This window comes from Mesoplodon densirostris, chromosome 9 (genome assembly GCF_025265405.1).
Source record: "Mesoplodon densirostris isolate mMesDen1 chromosome 9, mMesDen1 primary haplotype, whole genome shotgun sequence".
Taxonomy (NCBI): Eukaryota; Metazoa; Chordata; class Mammalia; order Artiodactyla; family Ziphiidae; genus Mesoplodon; species Mesoplodon densirostris.
In genome coordinates this window covers 73234272-73260824 of record NC_082669.1, presented here as the reverse complement: position 1 = coordinate 73260824, position 26553 = coordinate 73234272, and the positions used below count along the sequence as shown (strand labels likewise).

General features: G+C 39.8%; 1 protein-coding gene across 8 annotated transcripts in view; it reads left to right on the top strand.

Annotated features, from left to right (window-relative positions):
• Positions 1-26553, top strand: part of ELMO1 (engulfment and cell motility 1) — a 576489-nt gene that overhangs the window by 164563 nt on the left and 385373 nt on the right. For all 8 annotated transcript variants that reach the window (XM_060107546.1, XM_060107545.1, XM_060107541.1 and 5 more), the window contains 2 exons: positions 6851-7020; positions 17828-17863. In XM_060107546.1, the coding sequence (XP_059963529.1) occupies positions 6851-7020; positions 17828-17863 (206 nt within the window). The remainder of the gene's footprint in view (positions 1-6850; positions 7021-17827; positions 17864-26553) is intronic.

The window sequence follows — 26553 nt, the reverse complement described above, 5'->3', positions numbered from 1 at the left end:
TATATATAGTCTATCTATAGATATATATAGATAGATGGATCTGTATAGATCTATATATGGCTATTTAGCTATAGCTGTATAGATCTATATAGATATAGATACATATGAAAGAAAAAACTCAATCTTTCTCTCAAAAGAGATGAAAATCTACACTCCTAGATAATCAAGGTGTGAGGCAAAGATGCTGTGGTGTCAAGAGTATAAATTGGTATAGCCTCTTTGGAGGGCAATTTAGCTGTCTCCACCCAAGCTTAAAATACATATGTCTTTGTCCTAACAATTTTACTACTGGGAATTTATCCAGCAGATAGACTCACAAAAGCACTGCAGGACACACACACACACACACACACCCACACACCATACACACCCATACAGGGCTGTATGCATCCTTGCTTTCAGTAATCAAAAACTGAAACCTGTTAACTGTCTATCAGTTGGGACTAGTTAAATGCATTGGGTAATAACCATGTGATAGAATACTGTGTAGCTGTAAAAAAGAATGTGTCGTGCTGCCTCAGAGGCATCGAAAACTTTTATTATTGAGTGCAAAAGCAGGTTGCAGAACATTGTGTATGGAGTGACAGCGTTATGCACAGGGAAAGGAGGTGTATGTATGTTGATAAAAGGATAAAAATGATTCTCAAGGGACACAAGAAACTGTTAACATTAGGCTAACTTTATTTATTGTTTTATAACTTCTGGTAATACTTACATATTTCTATACCATGTGCTGGCGTTATTTTTAATTAAATAAATACACACACAAATACATATCATAATGTCACTACAGTATACAAGAGGTGAATCATAACATTCCATGCTAAAACCATTCCAGTATTCCAAACTATTAGATTTTTAAGAGCTGTTTTATATATGACCTGAACTCTTGCCTTTTATACCTCATTTGGCCCGTGTGGACATATTAAATAAAACTGCTCATCAAGTATCTACTGTTGCTTTGTCAGCTCTAAGCATAACCCTGCCTTTCTGCTCTCTCTCATTTGGGGAAATGATATTAGAGGCATCTGGGTCAGAGGGCTTGTCACACTGATTTTGGGGGCCAGTTACCCTAGCTAAAAGAAAAGCAGTGTTATTTCAGTCACTCTGTGGATTCAGGTTATCAGAGATTCTTAACAGGGAGGCCATTAAAATTTTTGGAACCAATTTCTCTCCACGGAGCTGAGAAACTTGAAACTAATTGTAAGCTGTCTTAAGTTCTATTTCTCTCCATTGCCCTATGAGCCTAACTTAGAGAGAAGCCAGTGGAGGCTTTTAGGCAGAGGAGTGACAAGATCACTCTGGCTGCTGCCCAAGAACAGACTGTACGTGGCAGGGGGACAGGTTAGGAGTTCAGGGCAGCAGTCCCAGCAGGAGATGAAGATGGTGTGGGCTGCCTGCGTTGTAAGGACGTGGAGGGTCTGAAGGAGTGTTAGAGGGCAAGCGCTAGCACTTCCTGATACTTTGGATGTGGTGCCCCTTGAGAGAGGCTGTGAGGATGGCCCGGTATTTGGGCACAATAAACAGTAGTGCTGTTTACTGGAATAGAAAGTTTGGGAAGGGGAAAATGAAGAGTTCGAGATGCCTGTTATGTGCCCGTGAGCACAGCATGTCAACCAGGCAGTTAGGAATGTGTGTCGGGCAGCCTGGAGAATACAGGTGTGCCAGTCATCACAGGTACGTGGCGTGGAAGGCCATGCGCTGGGTGAGGTTGTCCGCCACAGGGAAGGCAGGGCCCTGGGCACACTCTCAGGTTTGGAGGAGGAGCTGGCCAAGAAGCCAACAGAAGAAAGTGCCTCAAGGAGAAAGAAAGGAACACTTAGGTGTGCTGAAGGCTGCCGAGACAGTAGGAAGATCAGATGAGCGAGGAGGGTGTGCTGCACAGAGGTATTGGTAGCAGCAATGGAGATGTGCGCATGCTATCCTATATTCTCTGAAAGTTTCATTTTTAATTCCATATGATATTTCATCCTATGACTGTATCATGAGTTATTTAACCATTGTCCTATTGTTGAACATTGTGGTGGCTTCCAGGGTTTGAATACAATGCTATTTTGAGAGCTCCAAAGGTACCACACAACTGTCTAGATATTTAAATGCATCCTTTCAGTCAGGGATGCTCATCACCACCCAGGATTCCTCCAGCTCTGCTGCTCATGATCTCCTGAGGCCACCTGGCCCAGTCTGCTTGACTGTGCTCACCTCCTTCCACTTTCTCCTTTGCTCTCCAACCCCAGATACACTGGTCCTCCTTCCGTCCCTCCAGACATGACAGGCTTGTTCCTCCTGTTCCTCCTTTGTACTAACCATTCCTGCTGCCCAGAATATCTTCCTCGGCCCCTGCCTGATGTGCCTGACTCCTTGTCAATCAGTTCTCTGCATCAATGTTGCTTTCTTAGGCTGCTTGTCCCTGAAAACCACTCCATCTTAAAAAGCCACCCGTCACTATCTCATTCCTCTTTTAAGTTTTGCTATGAACTCATCGATATTTAATTTCTTACTGTTAATTTGTTTTATTGTCTGCCCCACACCTCGAGGACGTAAGCTTGCTCCAGGAGGGCAAGAAGCTTGCCTCCTGTTTGTTGCAGAATCCTAAATATATAGAACAGTGCCTGGTTCAGAGTAAGCTTCCAGGAGTATTTGTTGAATCAGTGAGTGAGGATTCTGTCTTTGATTTTGAAGGGGCATAGCTTCATGGATAACTGTAAAGACTTGTCTGAATATAGGCCAAGTGAAATTATGTGCCGAGTAATCTTTGGCAAATAACTGATGCCAAAAAAGTAAGTTTTTCTTACACAACCCCAGTATCTTAATAATAAAACGTATTCTCACATTATTTTTTTCTAATAAAAGTTTCACATCCACGTTATTTAGAAATTAAAGAAGGTAAAAAGAATACATATCTCTACCTGTTCCGGTTCCACCTGGAAAAATATTGCATTAAAAATGTCCCAGCAGTTTGATGTATAATAATATTTTGATTGGGGCTCACATAGGGCATTAACATCTATGGAGCAAACTTTCTCTAGGCAGACTTCATGACAAGGGTTCCTGCCCACCTGAGGAACAATCTATGACTCTGTGGGTTGGGGGAACCCTAAACGTGATCTCATCACAGTTCCTCAGTGTACCGATGAGGAAAATGAGGCCCAGAGATTAAGAGACTTTCTCCAAGGCACCAGAGCTAACCAGTGACAGGGCTGGAAGTAGCCCGGCTTCTCACTCGTAGTTCAGGGAGCTCTCCACCACAGCCCGCCAAGCTGGCCATAACCCTCCCATCCTCATGAATGGTGTGTCCCCTCTGGTGGTTTACTTATGTCCTGAAACCACAAGGAAAACTTACCCAACACCAGATGCCTTGGGAACTTGACATTTTTATGAAGAGTTGACTTCTTAGATGATGGCACTCAGGGAAGGAAGAAGGTCTGCCCTTAAGGATAAGAACACCTCCAAGAAAACAGGACATATTGTTTTCAGGCACTAGGTCAAGTGCAGGAGAGTTGTGGACTGTTCCATAGAAACTTCTCAGGTGATTGCATCTATGAACTGGATGTTGCAGTCTGACACACTTTGGAGCCTTTATTACTGTTATTGGGAGTAACTCTTTGGCTGAGACCCCAGCAAGTCAGAGTATCACTTTGTTGTACTGGTGTGTGACTGTCCTGGTAAAATATTTTTGATTTCCACAGCAGCAACCGATTAGCAGTCCTAGGATTTGTGACTATTTGGTCTTTTAAAAAAATTTTTTTATTAGAGTACAGTTGATTTACAACATTGTGTTAGTTTCTGCTGTGTATTAAAGTGATTCAGTTATACATATATATAAATTCTGTTTTATATTCTTTTCCATTTTGATTTATCACAGGATATTGAATATAATATAGTTCCCTGTGCTCTACAGTGGGACCATGTGGTTTATCCATTCTGTGTATACTAGTTTGCATCTGCTAACCCCAAACTCCCCACCCACGCCTCCCCCAGCCATCTTCCCCCTTGGCAACCAACCACAGGTCTGTTCTCTACATCTGTGAGGGGCTGTTGAGTCTTAATTCTTCTGCTCAGGACACTTGTCCTTTCCAGGTTTCTGTTGTTGTCTCTCTTCACTTCTACTATTTTCAATTAATTCATTCATGAACTTCTAAGTAGGTAACATTTCAAGCACATACAAAAGCAGAAAGAATGGTATAATAAATCTCATCTACCTAGATCTTATCATTATTGATTCATTCTTTCTATTTTCTTAGCAAATGTTTCTGCTGAGAAATGTACCCTTTCAAAAGGGCGAGTAGATTGTCTTTTTGCTCCAGGAAGCCACGAGGGGCTTGTGGGGCCCCAGCTGGAGAAGATGAGGTGGTGATTAGAAGACAGAGGCAGAGCCCATGAGCCCTGTGGGGCTGGGCCACACCTCCATCACCACTTTGAGACACAGTATCGTGGGAGTTTTAGAACAGTGGTTCTCAGCATGTGATGCCAGGATCAGCAGCAGCAGCAGCACCTGGGAGCTTGTTAAACATGCACTTTAGGGGCTTCCCTGGTGGCACAGTGGTTGAGAGTCTGCCTGCCGATATAGGGGACACGGGTTCATGCCCCGGTCTGGGAAGATCCCACATGCTGCGGAGCGGCTGGGCCCGTGAGCCATGGCCGCTGAGCCTGCGTGTCTGGAGCCTGTGCTCCACAACGGGAGAGGCCACAACAGTGAGAGGCCCGCGTACCACAAAAAAACAAAAAACAAAAAAAAACATGCACTTTAGGGGACTCCACCTCAGACCTACAGAAACAAAAACTTTGGGTGGAGCCTAGGTAGCCATGTTTTAAGAAGCCATCCAGGGGGTTCTCATGCACGACACAGTGCACTACTTTAGAGCCTGTTCCCAGAGTCCAGCTGCCCAGGCTCTATCTTAGCTCCAGCATGGGCAAGCTGTGTGACCCTGGGCAAGTTACTTAACTTCTCTACACTTCCATTTCCTTTGTAAAATGAAGATAATGAAAGCTCCTGCCTGATAAATTGAATGAAGTCCTTCAGGAAGGTATTTTGAATAGTGGCTCACAAAAAACACTAGGTGGGAATTCCCTGGCAGTCCAGTGGTTAGGACTCCACACTTTCACTGCCGAGGGCCTGGATTCGATCCCTGGTCAGGGAACTAAGATCCTGCAAGCCACGCAGCGTGGCCAAAAACTGAAAATCACTAAGTAACTGTTAGCTGTTTCTATTAGTGGTATTAACAGCACCAAACACTATTAATTATGACAATGAAATCATTTTTGAGTCCTCATTATTATCATAATCTCTATCGTAAATGCAGACTTGCTGCTGGGAGAAAAATATATTTTTCAAGGAATTCAAAGTGACTCACTTGGTTTGAATATTGTATGTTACTGTTAATGCTGTATCTCCATTTGAAAATTTTGGAGAATGGTACATCTTTGAACAATGGAAAAAGATAAAGTGATTCTCCCTTTCTAAAAAATGGAATTTAGGGTTTGAGCCATTTGTCAGCTATGTGGGTATCAGTGAATGAGTAGGAAAGGTTCTTATTCTCCTGCACCTTCCTTTGCTTCCTTCTTCTACTCTAGTTTCTGATGCAAAGTGTCAAGTTTTGGTTATAATTACATGGGAGACCATAGTATATGTCTCTGACCAAGTGGTAGGAGTATGGGTTTCATCTGTCTTGGTCACTGAAGGATTGCATTGGTTTCCCTGCTGAATCCCCTTCGTTCTGTGGGGCTGCTTCCAGGTGACAGTGAAGGGGAGCTGGACAGGGGGGAAGGGGGCACTTGGGGTGGAGTCCCTTTGCTCTTAGTTCCTGTGTGGATTCTATTTTTTCTGCTCTGCAATCTTAGCCTTGTTATAGTTCACATGGGGCTCCTGTGATATCTCTAATCAGTTTCTGTTTGGGAGAAGATGCCTCACTGTTGGGATCAAATATACCTTCTTCCCCTTTCTCTGAAATATGACAAGTTTCAAAGGAGAATATGAGAATGACAGGGTGCTTCAACCATTACAGTTTTGAGTTACTAACTACAAAGATACTCAGTTATTTCTATTAAGCAAAAACACAGGCAGAAAAATGTATTATCTTATTTTTCCTACTGTCTGTCCCAACTGAAAGGTAGATATGGAAACCTTTATTGGGTGAATGAGAAATACAGAAGACACATTATTATCTAGAAGTTCAGCTCCTCCAGTATACTTCTGTCCTGCATGTAGAAGCAACATGCAAATGCCTTAAAAAGGGGAACTTTAATTGGAGACAAAGCTGCTAATTTGGTTGCCTAATTATTTTGTTTTAAATTCACGCAGTAAATAGCTAATGCACGTGAAACACGTGTTGTTGAAAAGTGGAATTTACAAGCCCCATTGTGTTGTGCTGGAAGACTTTCCATAACCCCGAAAGATGATTTGGGTGTCTAATGAAGCTTTTGAACATTGTGTGTAGGCAGTTATTACTCAGAGTATTGACTGAACGGGTGAACATGCTGTATAAATTTGTGTAATTGCTTAATTAAGCAAATAGCTTTCTGTCATTTATAGATAATAATTTTACTTAAAAAGTAAACATTCTCCCCATTTTCCCCTCCGCACTGCCATACCCGCTCCATTTCTGGGGTTTTACTGTTCTTGGGCTTTTGCTTTTCCTTGAGATGGAAATATGGGTCCTGTCAAAAGAGGGCAACTGATTCCTGCTGTGAAATTGACAGGCATTGCCTGAAGTTGGAGTCATTGGTTTGTAATACTCATCTAGTCTTGTGCTTTTGGCCTTTGAATCTTCCATTTCTCAATGAGATGTTAATAATTTGTCTGTTGTGGTTTCCTCCGTGAACACTGTGCTTTGTTTTTGTCCCCGGTGAGGCTCAAAACGCCCACCAGCTCCATGAACGAATCCAGTCGTCGAGTATGGACGCCAAGCTGGAGGCCCTGAAGGACTTGGCCAGCCTCTCCCGGGATGTCACGTTTGCCCAGGAGTTTATCAATCTGGATGGCATCTCTCTCCTCACGCAGATGGTGGAAAGCGGCACTGAGTAAGCATCTTTTACCTAGACTTCCAGTCTGTCCTGTACTTTGTAACGTTTTGGGTATTTGTTACTTTTCTTGTACTTGCAATTTCTAGTTTTAAATGCCAGAAATTGTCTAGGCTCAGGGGGAAAAAAATGGCGTTTAAGATAATGTGTGAGCTGTGGTTTCGTAATGTAATATCACTATGTTCTCCACCCACCAACTAGCCATTATCTAAGACAATCTCTGAAATTTTAGATTTACAAGGAAAAATATTAGTCATTATCTCTAAGGGCGATTCCAACACAAATTATAATTCTTCAAAATATAAATTCCTCACATCCTTTGCTTATCCCTAAAAAAAAGTTTCCTTCCCTGACTCCATTTTTTAAAAAAGTTAGAATACCTCCTCATGTTTCAAAGTCTTAAACCAGGTCGAAATAACATCCCTGAAGTAATTTTTTAAAAAATTAACACTTGACTGATGAAATACATGTCCTTAATTATTTATCATTAAGTACAATAATCATTTATTAGGTACCCATTGTGTGCAAAAAAGTGGAAGTTGGGAAAATTTTAAATGATGTGAACCTTGCCATCTAAATATTTATGGAGGCAGAATTCAGTTGAGGTACAATTCCTCCTGAGGGCTGGGAGTCTAGAGGTTGGACCAGTTACATCTCATGGAACCTTATGGGGGGTGGGGGGGGAGGTGTCAGTGAATGGGCCTTGAAGGAGTTTGAGTTCTACCATGAGCAAGGAAGGAATGGGCATTGGGAAGCTCACCTTCTCAGGGTAGGGTTTGATCTCTGGTGTGATTCTCTGGCTACAGAGCCAGATGGGTCTAGCTTTTACATGTGTGGACAGATAATTCCCTTGACCACAGAATACCAGGGTAGGGTCCACAGGACACTGCTCATTTCCATATAGTCAGGTGCAACTGGTAAAGACTGTTAGAGCATGCCAGTTAGAGCATGTGAGAATGCTGAGTCAGCTAACTACATAGTAATATGCTAAATAAATAATGTGCAGAGTTGAGATAGGTATTTGTTAGGAAAGAATAAATAGCACTTAGAATTGGGGTGTAAACCTGGACCAGTTAAATCTCTCTTCAGTACGTGATTTAAAGAATGACCTGCTGGCTGTACATGGTAGAGACCTATCTTGGCCCACTCCCTTCCTTCCTTCCTTTCTTCCTTCCTGTCTCCTCCTACACTTGGCATTATTTAGCCTCTGTAGTTGGCACTAATGAAGATTCTTTTTTTTTCCTCATTCAAAGAGAGCATGTTTTATAACAGCAAGAATATCTCCTGTATAAGAATGTTCTCTAGAGTTTGGAGTTGGAGGCCTTCACAAAGAAGTAGAGAAAATATCTAGGAATGAATGGGGGCAGGGCAGTCAAATCCAAGAGGACTGACAAGCAGGACTGGGTGATCTGGAAAGGCTCAATTGTAGACAGGTATCATTTATTTTTTTAATGATGACTAAAACTCTGCTTATTACATTTTTGGCAAACATCAGCTTAGAGTAGGGCAGAGAATCTCAAATTCTGGGTGTTATCAGAATCCAAAGTGGTTACTGAAAAATTGGGGTTGGAGCTTGAAACAGCTTGAGGGAAGTTAAATTAGTTTAGGTATCCAAGAGACTGGCCCAAGGAAAAGGAGAAAGAGGGTTCTGTCTTTGTTGGAAGCTCCAGCTGATATCTAGTGTAGAGCGTGTCAGATCCCTCATTCCTTGTTACTAGTGAGCAGTGGATCGCGAGTTGTGATTACAACCACCTTCCCTGGTAACTGTGGACAACTTCATGCGACTACTACATGTGGTGGGCCCCTCTTCACGCCCACCACTGCTTCAGGTGGGACAGTGAGCCCTGGGAGCTTCTGCCTCCATCACATTTACAAGGTGTTAGATAAAAATGTAAAACTGTCCTCATGTTTATTGATTTATCTAAGTCCCAGCCATTGATGTATCAAAAACACTGCATCAGAGCCAGTCATAATGGAACCTGCTAATATTAGGTGGTTCTGCCACAGATACCTAAATATCCAGGGGCTTAAGCTCTGGAATATTCAGAATGACATTGTGTTAATACTTCCAAATTTATCAGAATTGCAATCATAATTACAATTACAATGGTACATACGCTGAAAGCCAGAGTCCATGTGATACGCGCCCTGAATAGAGGACTGGAGCTGAGCTCCAGTACCTCTGGAGGTTGGCAGTTATATATTTAACAATGAGGGAAAATGCATGTTAGGGGCTTTACTTTTTTAGTTTCTCATTATATTTGTTTGCTAGTGCTTCCATAACAAAATAGCATAGACCAGGTGGCTTAAAGAACAGAAATTTATATTCGCACAGTGCTGGTGGCTGGAAGCCCAAGATCAAGGTGTTGGCAGGCTTGGTTTCTTCTGCAGCTCTCTCCTTGATTTGCTAATGTCCACCTTCTTCCTAAGTCCTCACATCATCTTTCCTCTGAGCATAAGCATCCCTAGTGTCTCTTTGTGTGTCTAAATTTCCTCCTCTTATAAGGACACCAGTCAGATTGGATTCGGACACACCCTAATGACCTCATTTTAACTTAATCACCTCTTTAAAGGCTCTATCTCCAAATACTGTCCCATTCTGAGGTACTGGGGGCAGGGATTCGACATATTAATTTGGGGGGGGGGACACGATTCAGCCGATAAGACTCATCAAAGGGACACTCCCACCTTGTGCTCCAGAAGAGAAGGAGTAAAAACTGATACTATGTATTGTCTTGTCAACATTAGGACTTTTCATCTGTGCTATTGCCTTACTCTATAATTCATCTTGACTTACTGAGTGACCCAAAGACTGATCACTGGGGACAGGAGGTCTGAATTATTTCTCTGTGTTTCACATGTTAATACTGAATTTACTTTATGTGAACCACAGTAACTGAATTCTTTTTTTTCTATAGTGTATCATCCTCATTAATATTTTAATTATTTATAATCTGTAAGCCATCCCAATTTGTTACATGCAGCCAGATTTCAGACAGATGAGCAGAACTCAAGACCAGATCTTGGTTTGCATTGTCTCTTACACTTTCCCATAACACTATGTTATTGGGAAGGGATGATGTCTCTCTGAATCACCTTGGTGTGTGCCCTCATCACCATTTTATATAAGTTATAGGGCATGCTACACTTAGGGATGGAGGAAAGAGGGCACTGGAGCTGTACAACCTCCTCCCTTCCTTCTGCAAGGTCCTGCAACTCATGCTAAGAAGCTGCTCATTTAATGTACAGCTATTTTCAGATCTTTTGCTCAGATGAAAAAGAAAAGACACTTTTCTTATAAGGAAACCCGGCTTCTCAATTAAACTTAAACAAGACTTTAATTAATTAACAGGAAACCTCTGGAATATAAACTGCACAAATTAAATAGGCCCTACAATTTGGAAGGCATTTACTTATGACTCCTGGGCACACTTCCAGCTGGGAAAGGCAGGGTTTCCTGAGCAGGACCTGTGGAAATTTTTAGGAAACACTGAAGAAATGTAGCTGGAATTTTTCTGCTTACTTTGAGCTGTAATGAGATTCAAAGATAGACTTGCCTGTTTGCCATTGCCCAAGGCTGAGCTTTTAAAGGTCTCTCTCCAGCTGGTACCAGGAGCGACGATGGGGAAAAAATTAGCCACAAAGGAGCAAGGGGAAGTGTCACTTTGGCAGAACACAGTGTCCAAAACTTGAATTTTAATTTTTCCATTCTTGTGGAATTTTGAAATTCCATGTCTAGTTTCAGCTTGAAACATTGATGTAGAAGCAAATAAATTTGTGGGGAAGCTTATTTCCCCAAACTGAGCCAGGAAATGGTGCCCATTAAGGAATGAGCAGTGGCTTTTTGTAAAGATTTCTCAGAAATTATATATATTTTTTTATTTGAAAGAAAAAATATTGTACCTGCAACTCTAAATCCATTGTAGTGAATAACACTGCTTTTCTTTGGGTTTTAATAAAACACTGTGTTCTTTGTCTATGCTGCTATGCACATAGACAATTGGACAGTTTACCCTGTGCCCTTCTACTGTTCAACCATCAGAAGAACAGGGGGAACATTTCCAAGAATGAAAGGATCCTTATAGTTTCCCACTTGGCAACATGACAGGAAAATTATGCCCTTGGAATATGAGTAAGCAGTAGCAACACCCTGGCAGAAAAGTTAAGAGTGAAAGAAATTAAATTCACGTATTTACGAAAAACTCATTTTTTTTTGAATTAGCTTTCTCTCCTTAATAAAAAGATATATTTATTGTTTAAAAAATAAATGTAAGTAAGCAGAAGGAGGAGAATAAGAGTCATTTGTAATCTGCCTTTCCAGAGACAAATATTTTTAACATCTTGGTGTATATTGTTTTTGCATATTCTTTTAGATACACACACACACACACTGGCTTTACAAAAGTAGAATTACATTATTCATGCTCTCTGTAGCCTGCTTTTTGTACCTAACAATATTCCCATGTGATTAAATATTATTCCCCTCATCATTTTTGTTATCTGCCTATTAATTCATTTTTAAAGCTCTGTTGAGGTAGAGTTGATATGCAATGTAATAGGAGAATTTGAAGGATATGCAGAGTAGAGTTAACCATTCCCCTGTTGTTGGATATTTACACTGCTTTCAGGTTTTTTCAAGATTATGAACATTCTCTCATCGGTTTTTCTTTCAGCAGAATCTCTGTGAATATCTATTCTGTTGGAATAAAATTCCTGATTCAGAGGATATACACATGTTGAAGCTGTGTTAAAATAAGAACATCCCCATAGCTTGTTGACGTGTCCTAATTTGTACTTTACCATTCATGTCGGGGGTATGTCCATTCCTAACACCCTGGGCAATACTGGGCTGGCGTTTCCTTAGGGATTCTAGCTTTCCTAAGAAAAATAGCAGTGAGGTATTTGAGGAGCTTTCACTAATCTGGGGAATTTATAAGTACTTTTTATTTGCTTGGTTGGTCATTTCTTCAAAATTGGCTGTATTAGGAACAGGGCAAATAGTCCCGTAGTTGTTTTAGAGATACGTAAAGCCCTTAAGTAATTGTCTTAAAAACAAACCACATTTGCTGTATAAACTATCAATCCCCTCCCCATTCTGTCATATAGATGACACAGATGAGGATGTTTGGGTGTATGTATAGCTATGTGTGTTTGTGTTTGTAAAAATTGTCATTGTTAGCACATGAACAGTTTCATATTAAACTTCGATTATTCAGATCGTTTCCTCCTGGCTGGAATCAGAGCTGTGACTGTTTCTCAGGAGATGTGAAAATTGAGTTATGACCTGAATTAAGCACCCTGAAATGATGTCTTGGCTTTGATGTTGCCTGGCACCCACACTTGAGAATGGATTTGTAGGTTTTATTCATCTAGCAAAGTATATATTATTTAAGTGCTGAATATTCCTGACACTGGGTTAGGCACATGGGTGTATGTGTGTGCATAGAAAATACAAACATGCATATGACAGTTTGCGACTGTGTGACATTTTTTGAAATTTTGTCTTCATACAAAAGATGAATTTCTTTTTTGAAAGTAACTTTATTAACCTCCACGGACATGGATGGTTGGCTCTAACTCATGCTGTCGCTTCTGAGAATTCAGTGTCTCTTATAAGCCTTGGTTGTTCTGGAAGGTCCAGGCCAGGCCAAATTCATCAGCGACTCTTTGCCAGCCGCCAAGCACAGGTCACACCATGTGTGTCTTGCACTTCACCACGGACAGAGGCCATGGGGAGGAGCAAGTAGCTCCCCAGACAGAGTCGGAAAGAACCTGCTCTGTGTGGTCTGTGGGCCCCAGCTGAGAAGCCTGCTGTGTCTTCCCAGCTCCCTCTGTCTGCTTTCCTGGAGCTGCACTTAGCAGAGCCCAGGGAGTTCCAACTGCAGCAGCCCTTCTGGGGCCCTGCCAGAAATTTGCATCACAAACGCCAAAGGGGCCAACTGTCTAGGGCTTTGTTGGGGGTTGTGTGGCAGAAAATCCCTTATGCTGGAACTCCGCCTCGCCATCCCTTTTTGCTTTGTTTCTGTGTCTTTGTCTATCACTCCGGTAATGGAAATGAGAAGGGGTCACACAGCCTGTTTAAAGAAGAGATTATCTTCTGCTAGGGAAAAGGTGCCATAGCTTGGGCTGAGGTGAGGGGCTTCTGATCACTGTGAAACATCAGTCTTTCGAGAATCATTTGTTCTCCAGATATGTTTCTTTTAAAGTGGGTATATATTGAGAGAGAGAGAGAGAGAGAGAGAGAGAGAGAGAGAGAGAGAGAGAGAGGAGAGAAATGCAGTTAGGAAAACAGACATCACAACAAAAAGTTCGTCTTCTGCTTACATTTACTCTGAAGCCAAACTGAGGAAGTGGAGAAGTAAGAAACACTGTTTAGGCAATGAATTTCTTTCTGCACTCTGGTCAGGGAGAACTTTCTAAGGCCAGGGTCTGCTACAGGGGGTAGAACATATAAATCTAAGGATGCTCAGGCCCTACGCGAGAAAGTTATTTTGGAAAATTGCAGTGACGGCTTTATATATTACACACACACACCCCACAAGCATTAATTTTGTAGCAGTTCTGTTAAAAGATTAACTGAGGCATATTAAAAATTTTTACAGTGTATTTGAGCAAAAATCAGTAGAATTGGTCAGTGCCAAACTGGAAGTGGTTAGGAACACTCTACCCACCGGGGCTGGTGGGGGAGAGGGGAGACTCTTGTAGAGAAGAAGCGGAAGCAAAGCAAGGGAGTTGTTGGATTGGCTGTAGTTTAAAGTCTAGTTGGCTGTTTGTGATTGCTTGTCCTTAGGTTTCCATTTCCTAACCTGGAGGCATTTGCAGGTTTAGGGTTTTAGATTGCTTTTACAGGCCTCCAGAGCATTAGAGCCCCTTCGGTCTAAAGGCATCCTTGTTCAATTAATTTAACAGTTCCAGACTTAATGGAAAAGTTGCAAGATCAAGTTTCACCAGTTGTCCTGTTTGTGTCCTTTACAAAGACCTAACTCCAGAGAGCCCCTTGCACCCAGTTGTCCTATCTTCTCCTAGTTGTTGCAGGAAGGGGGACCCCTTCCAAGGCCCGAGAGTGGGCTCTTGTCTAATACTCAGAAATGAATTGTCCTAGGAGAAACATGTACTGACAAAGCAAAAGACTTTATTGGAAAGGGGAGTCCGGGCAGAGAGCAGCAGGGTAAGGGAAACTGGGAGAGCCGTTCCTCCACGTGGCTCACAGTCTCAGGTCTTATGGCAATGGGGTTAGTTTCCAAGTGGTCTCTGGCCAGTCTTTTTTTTTTTTTTTTTTTTGCGGTACGCGGGCCTCTCACTGCCGTGGCCTCTCCCGCTGTGGAGCACAGGCTCCGGACGCCCAGGCTCAGCGACCATGGCTCACGGGCCCAGCCACTCCGCGGCATGTGGGATCCTCCCGGACCGGGGCACGAACCCGCATCCCCTACATCGGCAGGCGGACTCTCAACCACTGCGCCACCAGGGAAGCCCTGGCCAGTCATCTTGCTTGTGCTCATGTTTGGTCTGACTCAGGGTCCTTCCTGGTGGCAACGTGCATCTCTCAGCCAAGATGGATTCCAGTGAGAAAGATTCTGGGAGGTTGATGGGACTTATGGACTGGCATCTCTTCCCTCCTTTCGGCCCCTCCCGAATTCTCCCGGTTAGTTTTTGGTGGCAGCACCTTGTTTCTTATCAGGACCTCTTATTGCCAGACAACTCATCCAAGTGGTTATCATTGTGCCTGGCCAAGGCGGGTGGCTTCAGTCAACGGTTCCCTAACATAATGTCATGCAATCTGGAGCTATTCCTTAGTCTTTCCTTTTCTCTCATGGCTTTGACATTTTTTGAGATTATAGGTGAGCCATTTTTAGAATATTCCCCAATTGGGGTTTATTAAAAGGTAATTAATTAAAAGGTAATTATCAGGGAAAGATAAAAGCATGGCTTTCATAAAGATATAAGAATGATTATGTGTTAAAAGAATGTATTTTACTCATCTGATATGAGGGAACCAAGCAGATGTTTTCACCGGTTCAAAGGAAGAGTCAAAAGGGCACAAATTTATATGAAACAGAGCAATGTCGAAATGAATTGCAAATGGAGACAAAACTGGTTTTTCACCTGCAGGGAGGAAGTTAATTAAATCACCACTAGGCAGGACAAAATATACATATGCATCAGTTACCTACAACTTAAAGACAACAGGGCTAGAATCTGATAACCCAGAAGAGTAAGCCATAGACACTGCATAGTTTCCTACTGAAACACGAAGTCCTTTTTCTACAGGTTTCTCCAGTGTTTTCTTCTTTTAGAAAACATATGTCTTTGGCTAGAATATCACAGATGCTTGTGTTTATTTCATTGCATCCTATTAATGGCACATGATGTCTCTTTGTCTTATTACTGATGTTCACTTTGACCACTTGTTAAGATAGCGCCTTCCTGGTATCTCCCTGTAATGCAATTTCCCCCCTTTGTAAATAATTAAGAAATAATTTTGGAGTAGTTACACCATGGGAAATGGAAAGTGGTACAAATCAGGTTTGTATATTTTCTCCCAGAGATTTGGCGCTTCAACAATACTAACACACCACTCTTTAAAGCAGTGTAGGCCATTTGTTCCGTTTTATTCATTGGCCTATAATTTATCACTATTATTATTTATTTTGATGTCCAATTTGTCCCAGATATGGCTTTGGAAACTTCATCAAGCTGTATTCTGTGTCCTGCCTTGTCTCCCATTATTCTTTGAGCATTTCTGTACTTTTTGGCTCAGCGAAATGTTCCAGGCTTATCTAGATCTTTCCAGCCCTGGACTGAGTCATTTCTCCAAGGAGCCCCAGTTCCTTTTAGTGGAGAGTAGTGTTTGGCTCTTGCAAAAGGGCCCAAACTCTGCTCAGGCCTCCTTCCCCATGGCCACCTACTTCTTCCACTCTGCCCAATGGCTATTTGAAGGAGAAGGAAAGGAAGCTAATATATATGTGGATGAAAAATGTCCGCCTGCCATATCAGTAAACAAAGGACACTGTGGCCATCAAGTCATCAGCCACTGCAGCTGCCCCCCGCCACCCTGAGGGGGTTCAGGATGTAGAAAAGCAGGATACTGGCCCTAAATCGCTAAGGTGCATGTCAAAGGAATGATTTCAGTGAGCCCAGACTGTTGCATCTTCTCATATATGGAAAAGCACTAAATCCATTAACTTAAGATGTCTGGTTTTTCTTTAGTTAACCATAATCCTTTGATGTTCTGACTCCCTGGTTTATTGCAAAACTCCTATGTGTCCCGGCTCCTCCCTTTCCTCTTCGGAGCCGTCCCTCAGCACTATCTGAGAGGCTGCCTCTGGGATTGAGTCCTCAGAAAGTCCACCGAATAAAATATAATTCTCAACTTTTAGGTAGTGCATTTTATATATATATATATATATATATATATATATATATTTTTTTTTTTTAAAAGAAAGGCAGGTTAAGGAGGGGGAAGGGAGCAGGAAGAGGAAGATCACTTTATATACATTTTTAACTCCCCAGTTTTTTGGGGTTTTTTTTGCGGTACGCGGGCCTCTCACCGCCCTGGCCTCTCCCGTTGCGGAGCACAGGCTCCGGACGCGCAGGCTCAGCGGCCATGGCTCACGGGCCCAGCCGCTCAGCGGCATATGGGATCCTCCCAGACTGGGGCACGAACCCGTGTTCCCTTCATTGGCAGGCGGACTCTCAACCACTGCGCCACCAGGGAAGCCCTAACTCGTCAGTTTTATCAAATACTAGATCTGATCTTCTCGTGGTCAGTTAGGTTTCTGAAGTGGCTACATTTTATGTGGTGGAAAATGTGAAACTTAACTTCTTCCGAATTGAGTACCTACTCTGCATGTGCCTGACTTTATAGTAGTTGAGTTACAGAGCGAGCCTTTGCCTTCAGGTAGCTGGAAGGGCAGTGAGATGTCCTAAGTTATGCAGCTGATGTATTCTCAGCACTGTGGACATGGGCGCCACCCTCAGTCTGGTCAAGGAAGGGAAATCAGAAGTCAGGGAGGCTGCACAGAGGAGCCTCGAATCAGATGAATTTGGGGTAGGACTTAGCTAGTCTGACAGGGAGGGGAAGGGTATTCCCCCAGCAGAGGGAAGAACACACTTAATGCCAGAGAAATGTGGCAGACTTGAGGAATGGGAAGTGGTTTGATAAGGTTAGAAACACTTGTTTCCTAATCTTCTTGACCTAATCTTTAGTTTTTAAAGAAGCATAATTGTCCTTTTTTACAGACATGTTTTGTTGATTGTGCACTTTTTTTGCAGACTACTATCCCAGGGTTCCATCTGTGGTCCAGGAATTATTGCAGTGTCTCACGGTGTCTTCCTTCAGAAGAAGCATTTTTTTTTTCTCTTAAGAAAAGAGAAAGAATTAGTGGGCATTTTACCAAAGAAAGATAATCAACTATTTCTCCATTGTTGAGCATGTACTTAAGAACAACTGGACTAGTGTTTTTTGGCTCTTCTTTTTCATTGAAAATATGCCCCTCTTATTTCTAGGGATTTCCCCCTGTTGAATATATACCCATTCTGAGCCAAATGGAGTGTTCTTGTTGCCTTTACTCATAAGTAAATGCAATAGGTTGGTTACAGTGGTTTAATCCCCATCTTTTGATTGTTTCGTATCATTAAAAAACACCAATTTATTGCTTGGAGAAATGTTTTGAAATGAATTAAGTTCTCTTAATGACTATTAAATCTGCCCTATATCTCATCCTGGGCTTTCTTTGTGATCTGTAATTTGTGTAAAACTCATTGCTTTCACACATGCTCCTTACATGACTGTTTTTGAATTTTGCAGACGATACCAGAAATTGCAGAAGATCATGAAGCCTTGGTAAGAATTTCTGATGGGTTGATACAGATGATATAACACTTCCTTCTTCTCTGCATAATTAAACCCTGTCCTCTGACTGATTGTGTAACTATGTGTCTAGATGTTTTGAGTAAATGATTTATTTTTGCTTTCTTTTTAATGTTCTTTTTTAAAATTAATTAATTATTATTATTATTTTTTTTTTGGCTGTGTTGGGTCTTCGTTTCTGTGCGAGGGCTTTCTCTAGTTGCGGCAAGTGGGGGCCACTCTTCGTCGTGGTGCGCGGGCCTTTCACTATCGCGGCCTCTCTTGTTGCGGAGCACAGGCTCCAGACGCGCAGGCTCAGTAGTTGTGGCTCATGGTCCTAGTTGCTGCGCTTCATGTGGGATCTTCCCAGACCAGGGCTCGAACCTGTGTCCCCTGCATTGGCAGGCAGATTCTCAACCACAGCGCCACCAGGGAAGCCCCTTTTTGATTTTCTTATGAGCAGGTTCTTTAAAAATTTATTTCCCTTTTCTATTTGCTTTGTGGTAGAAAGAGTATTTTATGTTTGTAACCATAAAATGATCACATCAGGATTGCTACCCTTCTCCTGGAGCAAGGCTAGGCATAATTTTATGTATTACTTAAAAAAAAAAAACTTTCTTTTTTGTGGCCTATGTGATGTTCAAAGTCAAAAGTCTTTGATTTTCTTCAATGGCTTGGTAAGAAAAAGATCTGCATTAAAAAAGTATTTAGGGCTGAAGTATGGAATGAAAATTATTTACTTTCAGTCTGAGAATGTGTTCATCCACCTATATATTTGTGAATTGCCTGATAATTATGTCTGGAAATCTCAAAACTTCTTCCTTAGAGTATTCCCTCCTCAGTGCCTTTATTATCCACTAAACAAGGTGAGTCCAAAGAGGATCTAACAAACTCTCTATAATAGGTTGAACAAAGTCCCATTTTGCTAAGTTGTTAAGCATACAGTTTCAGTTTGAGAAGGAAAACTGAACAGTATCTGAAAATGTGCACCTTATTTTTTAAGGCTTCAGAGAAAATTCTGATCAGTGTATGATAGTGGTCTCAAATCATTCATCTTCCCCTACCCCTCCCACTAGAAGAAGTATTAATTGCAGGAACTCTTCAGTTATTAAATTCTAATAAAGTAGAAATATTGAGTTTTTAGGGTAAAGCTTCTTAAACCTAACTTTGATATATATTTTTAATATAGTAGAAGCACTTAATGGTAATAGCAGTAGAAGCCATCTTTTATGGGAATTTACTCTGTCCTGGGCATTGTCTCAATGTTTACACTCATTACTTCTAATTTACACTTTTATCCACCATACAAGATGAGTAAAATTAGAATTGTTTCCTTTATGAAGAAGTTAAAATGAGGTGGTGTTGGGATTCAAACTGATTTTTTCTCTAACAACCTCATACAATTTGCTAATGCAGAAGAATTTTAGGCTCTGAAGACAAAATAATTTCTTAAAATTTATCTGCCAGTAGTTTTAATCTTTTGGTATATAGAGGTGTTGGAAGTGTGACTAAGCATGAATCATGATTTCCATTTATCAATCACAGACAAAATCAATGCTCAGGGCCCTGGTAATTGCAAAGTAGCTTAATCAGACTAAGTACCATAGATAATAATTATAAACTCTAGACAAAATATTGCAAACAGAAACATCTAAAAACAAGTGTTTGAAGAAACTGTATAGCAACTGAAAACAGACAGAAAGAAGAAGTAATTCAATCTTTGAGAGAACAAATAAGCCCTAGATGAGATTTGTGTGTTTGCAGCTTTTTGCCTGAGGATTCCTGCTTATCCAGGTAGCATGGGGTGACAAGAACCCTCAGTCTCAGTAAGTTACTAAGAGGATATAGTTTGGGGCTGGCAGAGCATCTAGATTATTAAGGGGAATCCATGAAAGAAAGGAGGCTCAGAGGGTATGAGACGACCCCATATCTATATATAAACTCTGCCAAATCTATCACTGATCACTGAAGTGTGAATATACGTGTGTATGGGAACCCCAGAAGGGACCTGGTAAAATTAGCAACTGGAAATGGAAAGAATTGGGAAGAGATTTAAACTGCCACTCACTGAGGAGTTTGGAGTCTGATTTTAGCCAAGTTAACTTCCTACTAGAACAAAAACCAATTCTTCAGAAGAGCAAAACTGAACTATGGCCTTGGCAATGTTTCATTCCCAATGTTCAGAATACAGTAAAAAATTACTAGGTATATAAGGAATAGGAAAAGATGACCTATACTTAAGAAAAGAAATAAAGCAAGTAGTAGAAGCCTACCTTAAGATGACCCAGATGTTGGAAATAGCAGATGACAATTTTAAAGCAATGTTTATAAATATATTAAAAGACTAAAGAAAAGCATTAGCATATTAAATTCACAGATGGGGAGTCTCAGCAGAGAAATGGAAATAAGAAATAACCAATTGGAAATTATGAAACTGAAAAGTATAATATTTAAAATGAAAAATTCACTGTAGGAGTTGAAGATGGCAGAAGAGACAGTAACCTTGAAGATATATCAGTATAGATTACCCAATCTGAAGACTAGATAAAGTGAATAGTGAATAATTGACCTATGAGATAGTAGCAGTTGATTTTAAATACATTTAATTGGGGTCCCAGAGAGAGAGGAAACAGATAATGGGGCAGAAAAATGTTTGAGGAAATAATGACAGAAAATTTCTGAAATTTGTTGAAAAACATAAATTTTTAGATCTAAGAAGCTTGTTGAACCCAAGTGGGATAAATAGAAAACTATGCCTAGAAACATCATAGTCAAACTTCTGAAATTGAAGGATAAAAAGGATACCTTGAAGGCAGCCAGAGAAAAACAACTTATTACATTAAGAAAGTAAAAATAAGAATGAGAGCTGACTTCTGATTAGAAATAGTGGAGGCCAGAAGGCAACCTCTTAAAAGTGCTGAAAGAAAAAAAAAAAACTTGTCAACCCAGAATTCTTTTCTAATAACACTATCTTGAAAATGAAGGTGAAATAAAAGCACTTTCAAATAAAGGAAAACTAAGATGGTTCATTGTTAGCAGATACACACTACAGGAAACGTGAAGGAAGTTCTTCAATTAAGAGGCTTCAGGTCAAATTTGAAAAAGCAGGACCCAGCTATATGCTGTTTACAAGAGATATACTATAAATACAAAGGAACATGTAGTTTGAAAGTCGAAAAACATATACCATGTAACTGGAAATAATAATAAAACAGTTGTTTTATTAATATCAGGCACAATAAGACTTCAAGGCAACATATCAAAGATTAAGAGAGATAATTCACAATAAAAAATGGTTGGCTCATTAGGAAGACATAAAGTGTTAAATGTGTCTGTACCTAATATAAGGCTTCAAAGTACATGAAGCAAATCTGAACTAAAGAGAAGTATAGACAAATCTGTAATCATGGTTGGAGATTTTAACACTCTTTTCTAATTTCTTTTTTAATTTCTAATCTCCCTTCAAGAAAGAATTTGCTAATAAGCCCTGAGGAGTACAGTTAGTGATAGCTTCCCGCTATAGCACATTCAAGATCCATAACAGCTTTCAAACTAAGACCTTACACGCTCTTTCTAGGCAGCCCCTAGTCAGTGAGCCTGATGAGCATGGTGCACATACCAGGGCCTGGCCATTTCTGCCCATTGTGGGACCCCTCTAACAGTCTGTATTTATACTGAGCTTCCTCTTGGGTTGGCTGGGACTGTCAGATCTACATCTGTGTCCCCTTTCCTTTCACAGGCATCAGGTCTACCTCACGGTCTGAAGGGTATTTTTACCGTCTTGCTTTGTGCCTCTTTATCTTTCACAAGCACCACCTATCTTCCAATAAACCTCTTGCTCTCCTTACTCCATCTCAGCATTAACTGAGGACTAAACTGACACAAAACTGACCTATGAGGAAATAGAAAATCTGAATACCCACATCTGTTAAAGAAGTTGAATTCATTTTCAAAAGTCTTTACACAATGAAAATTGGTTACACTGGTGAATTTTATTATACATATGCATAAGAAATACCAAATCTACACATATGGTTTCAGAAAATAGAGGCAGAGGGGAAAAGTCCTCAATCATTTTATGAGGCCAATGAGGCCAGTATCACTCTGATACCAAAACCTGACAAAGCCAATGCAGGAAATAAAAATTATAGATGATTTAATGAACAGAGGTGCAAAACTCCCCAGAAATATGAACAAATATGATCAAGCAATGTATAAAAAAGATTTGTGGCCTGTAAGGATGTAAAGATTTATCTCAAAAATAGTTTAACATCTGAAAAATCAGTCACTGTGATTTAGTATTTAGCAAAATAAAGGAGAAAACTTAAAGAGAAAAAGCATCTTTACAGATACAGAAAGTAGATAATAGATACAGAAAAAGCATTTCATAGCATCCAACAGTCATTCATAAAAATTCTCAGCAATCGAGGAATAATGGAGGGAACTTCCTCAACCTGATAAAGACTATCTGCAAAAAAAAAAAAAAAAAAGTGTTATACTTAATGTTGGAAGACTGAATCCCCACCCCTCCCAATAAAGATTGGGAATAAGACAAATATGTAACACTTCTATTCAACCTTGTACTGTAGTTTTTAGCCATAGCAATAAGTCAAGAGAGAGAAAAAAGACATAATGATCAGAGAGGAAGAAGTAAAACCAACTCTATTCATAGAAGACATGATTGACTATGTAGAAAATCCTAAGGAATCTACAAAGAAACTGCTAGATCTCATAACTGAATTTAGCAAAGTTTCAGGATATAACATGAGTATATAAAAGGGACATATTTTTATACCTTAATAGCAAACAACTGGAAAATGAAATTTTATAATTTCCATTTACAAAGTGTCAAAAATCATAAAATTCTTAGGAATAAATTTGACAAGAGACATCAGTATCTGTTCACTGAAAAAAAATATATTGCTGAAAGAAATTAAAGAAGACCTAAATAAGTGGAGAATATACCATTTCATGGATTGGAAGACACAATATACTTAAGATAGCAATTCTCTCCAAATTAGGTTCAGTGAAATACAATCTTTTAAAAAGTAATTACGAGCCAATCCTAAAAACTTAAAGGAAATGCACTGGACCTAGAAGAGCCAAAACAGTCTTGAAAAACTCATAAAAATAGCAAACTTGGAAGATTTCATTAACTGACTTCAAGGCTTCCTGTAAATTTAGTTATTAACACAATATGATATTGGTATAAGAGGATAGACAGGTCCATGGAATAGAATAGAGTCCAAAATTGATCCACAGTTAAATTTTCAATAAAGGAGCCAAAAGAATATATGCTGACGTAAGTAATGCTATGATTCTAAAGGGTAAGGGAATGTCTGAAGGGCAACAGAAATCCATACATTTCAGTGTATATAAGTTTTACCAGAAACAAAATAAAATACTAGGAAAAACTCAAAGGGTAGGGTAGAACTATATTCATTAATTCTGGCAATTAGGGATATATTATGATTTATTAATAACTTTGAAACTGGTCTTTATTTTCATCTTTTTTCTGCTTTTCTTTTGGGCATGACACCCAATGGAGACATTTGGAAGCACTATTCTTTTATAAAATTAGCAGCATAAAACGTAAATGCTTTGAGATTGGCTGAATTTTGTTGGAAGGAAGAGGGTCTCTACTGAATTGATGAGAAATATTTATTTGAATCATTCCAGCACACATGGTGTGTTGGCTGTGACATGGCTCTCAACCAGCATGTAAAGTTTGCAGTCGGCTTAATTTGTGGCAGTCAGTGCTGCAAAATCTTTATTTAGCTTGGCACTTTCTAAGAAACAAATAAACCAAACAAATAAAAATGCTCCCCGCATGTGCCATGTGGTTGCTTTATATTTGTAATCCTTTTAGCCTTGATCTTCTGCACCCAGCACTGATTTCAGAGACAGGACCTTGGCTCCTGCCTTCCCTCTTGGAGCCTGAATCACTCCTCTAGCAGTGAAATAAGCATCTGTGTCAGGGTTCAATAAGAGCTTTTATAGCTGCCTCATTTGAAATGAGATTAAGTCCATTGATTTGGAAGGTAATACAATTTTAGCATGGCTCTCCTTTTCTTGCAACTAAGGATTTGAAGTTGAATTTTGAAAAAATTCTCCCTCATGTAAACCTAGTATGCCATCCAGCAACCAGTTATAATGAATTATATATGTCATATATATACTATATGTATAATATAGTATAAATGCATATTATATATTTTATAATATATAATATATAACATGTAAACAGTATATCTAATAACATATGTATATCTATATATTTTATAAGATACATATATATGATTATATATAATATATATGTCTAATAACATTATATCCATAGAGTATATAGTTATATATTTAAATATATTAAATGTTATTAGATAATATTTATATAAGTATAAATTATATAACATTTATATAAAACATTAGATGGACTAAGAGAGCTCTCCTTCTCCTGGGCACCTTGGTGTGATGTGAAGAAGCTTCTCTCACTTGTCAGTCGTTCACACTAATGGGTGATAACAAAGCACAGAAAGCCCTAGCTGCACTCTCAGAAATGGTGCTCCAACTCCTTAACAACCTTGGGGAGTTAAATCCTGGTCCCGAAAGCAGCTTGGAGATTTGGAAACCAAACAATACTCTTTCCCTTTTTCTCCATCTTTTTCCCAGGTCCTTGCAGCCTGTCTGAGGAGCCTGTAGGCAGAGCTCTGGAACACTTAAGGAAGAGGGACAATCCCCAGATGTTACTAAGTCCATTTGGATTATGAGTCCATTGAGCAAGGAGCAGAGTCATTTTGCCTTCAGATAATTACATAGCATAAATACAATTTATCTTTTACTTTTAAAGCAGTTAATGAAGACTAATATCATCTCTAGTCCCAGCTACAGGGAATATAAAGAAGAGTTTGATTTCAGCAGCATGTTACTCCTTTTTCACTGCCTGTTCCGTTGCTTGTTCTTTTAGTGACAATACTGAGGCAGTATTTTTGCACTGTGTGGAGGTCACAAATGCCATCCTCCAATGTCTTATCGATGGGCATCTTACAGCAGTTGAGGTCTTTTAGCATGCCAGGTGTAAACAAATGTCAGCCATTTGTTATCACTTGGTGGTTGTTTTTTCCTTTTTTTAAGTAAAAAAATTGCTAATATGGTTTATCACTAATAATATAATAAAATAATAAATTAGCTAATATTGTTTACTAGTAATTCTATACATTATTATGTAATATTTTCACAGTAATACTAATGCCTACATAATCTGTTAATAAATCTTATTAATTGCTTTTATTTCCTGGCTCTCTTATTTTCCTGAGGCAATTTCCTGCTTGATTTTTTTTGCAAGCTAATGTTTGGATTTTCTTAGGACTCATTGTCTGTAGAAAGAGCCATTCTGGAATTTTTATATAACCTTTCTTGCTAGTATTTTTAATCCATTTTCCACCTGTCTTTCTACTTTTTTTTGTTTTCTTAAAATAAGCTTGAGTTTTCTGGTTTGGAATTTCTTTTTTGGGGCATGATTCTCTGATGCCACCCTGTATGATTGGGATTGCCTGCCTGTGACTCAGAAAAGCCTTAAAAAAAATATTTGCTGCTTTTCTCTCTGGCTTGAAACGTTTGGCTTTTTTTGCAATTTTTTTTTTTCTCTCTCCAAGGACAGAGAATTCTTGACACAATGAAGACAGACATTTGAAAATCATGAGCTTTATGTAGCTTTTTAAAATACCACTTTGCATAATGATAATAACTAACATGTGCATACTGCCTTCCATGTGCTATACAATGCTTAGAGGGCTCTAAGTATGGTAGCTCCTTTCATTTCCCCAGCAATTCTCTGAGTTAGGTATCGCCACCACCACCAGCGTCACTGTCGTCCTCATTTTTATAAAATGAGGAAACCGAGGCATACAATGTGTCCTTGTCCACTGAGAGCTGGAGGGTAACCTCTGCTGTCTGACCCCAGAAACCAACCGCTTAGCCATTTCTATCAGGCTCACCTCATCCCCTCTGATCTCCGGCAGCTTGGGATCACGGTCCTTTCCTGAGAGCCGCTTCCTCTTTGGTAGGTCTCTTTTCAGCATCACAGCTTTGGGGATGATGCAGAATTTTCCAGGTCTGTTATTGAGGTTGGGCTGAGAACACTAGGAAGAAGGGAAATTGTGAAGCTGTTTTAAAAGAAATATGAGCTTGTTTTCTATTCTATTAATTGAAAATGGATGGGAAGATTCAATCTAGAGACTTTATGAGACTTTGTAGTGTAGCAATTGTGATATATAAGAGTCTACAGATTAAAAATCTGAACAACTAACTTTATTTTTAAAAAATCAAGCATATGAATCAGTGTGATTGTATATAGTGTGGAGATCCTGATGGGCGTAATTCAATGTACCTGAAGAGAAAGTACTTATCTTGAGAGTTTTGAGTTCCTATTTATTATGGTGATAATTTACAATAGAAGTGAGTTTCCAGTGTTGTTTTGAAAGCCCTAGAAATCAGGGTATTGTCTGATAAGGGTCACGGATGGAGCTTTTTTAGAAGGCCGTTCTTTTACTTGAGCTTGCCTGATCTCTGCTTAGACTTCTAACCCACTCATGAGACCCTTCCTACAGCCTTTTGAATCACAGCAAGTCTATGGCCAGCAAACAGTTATTATCTATAATATTCTAGAAAGCTATTGTATAAAGCCT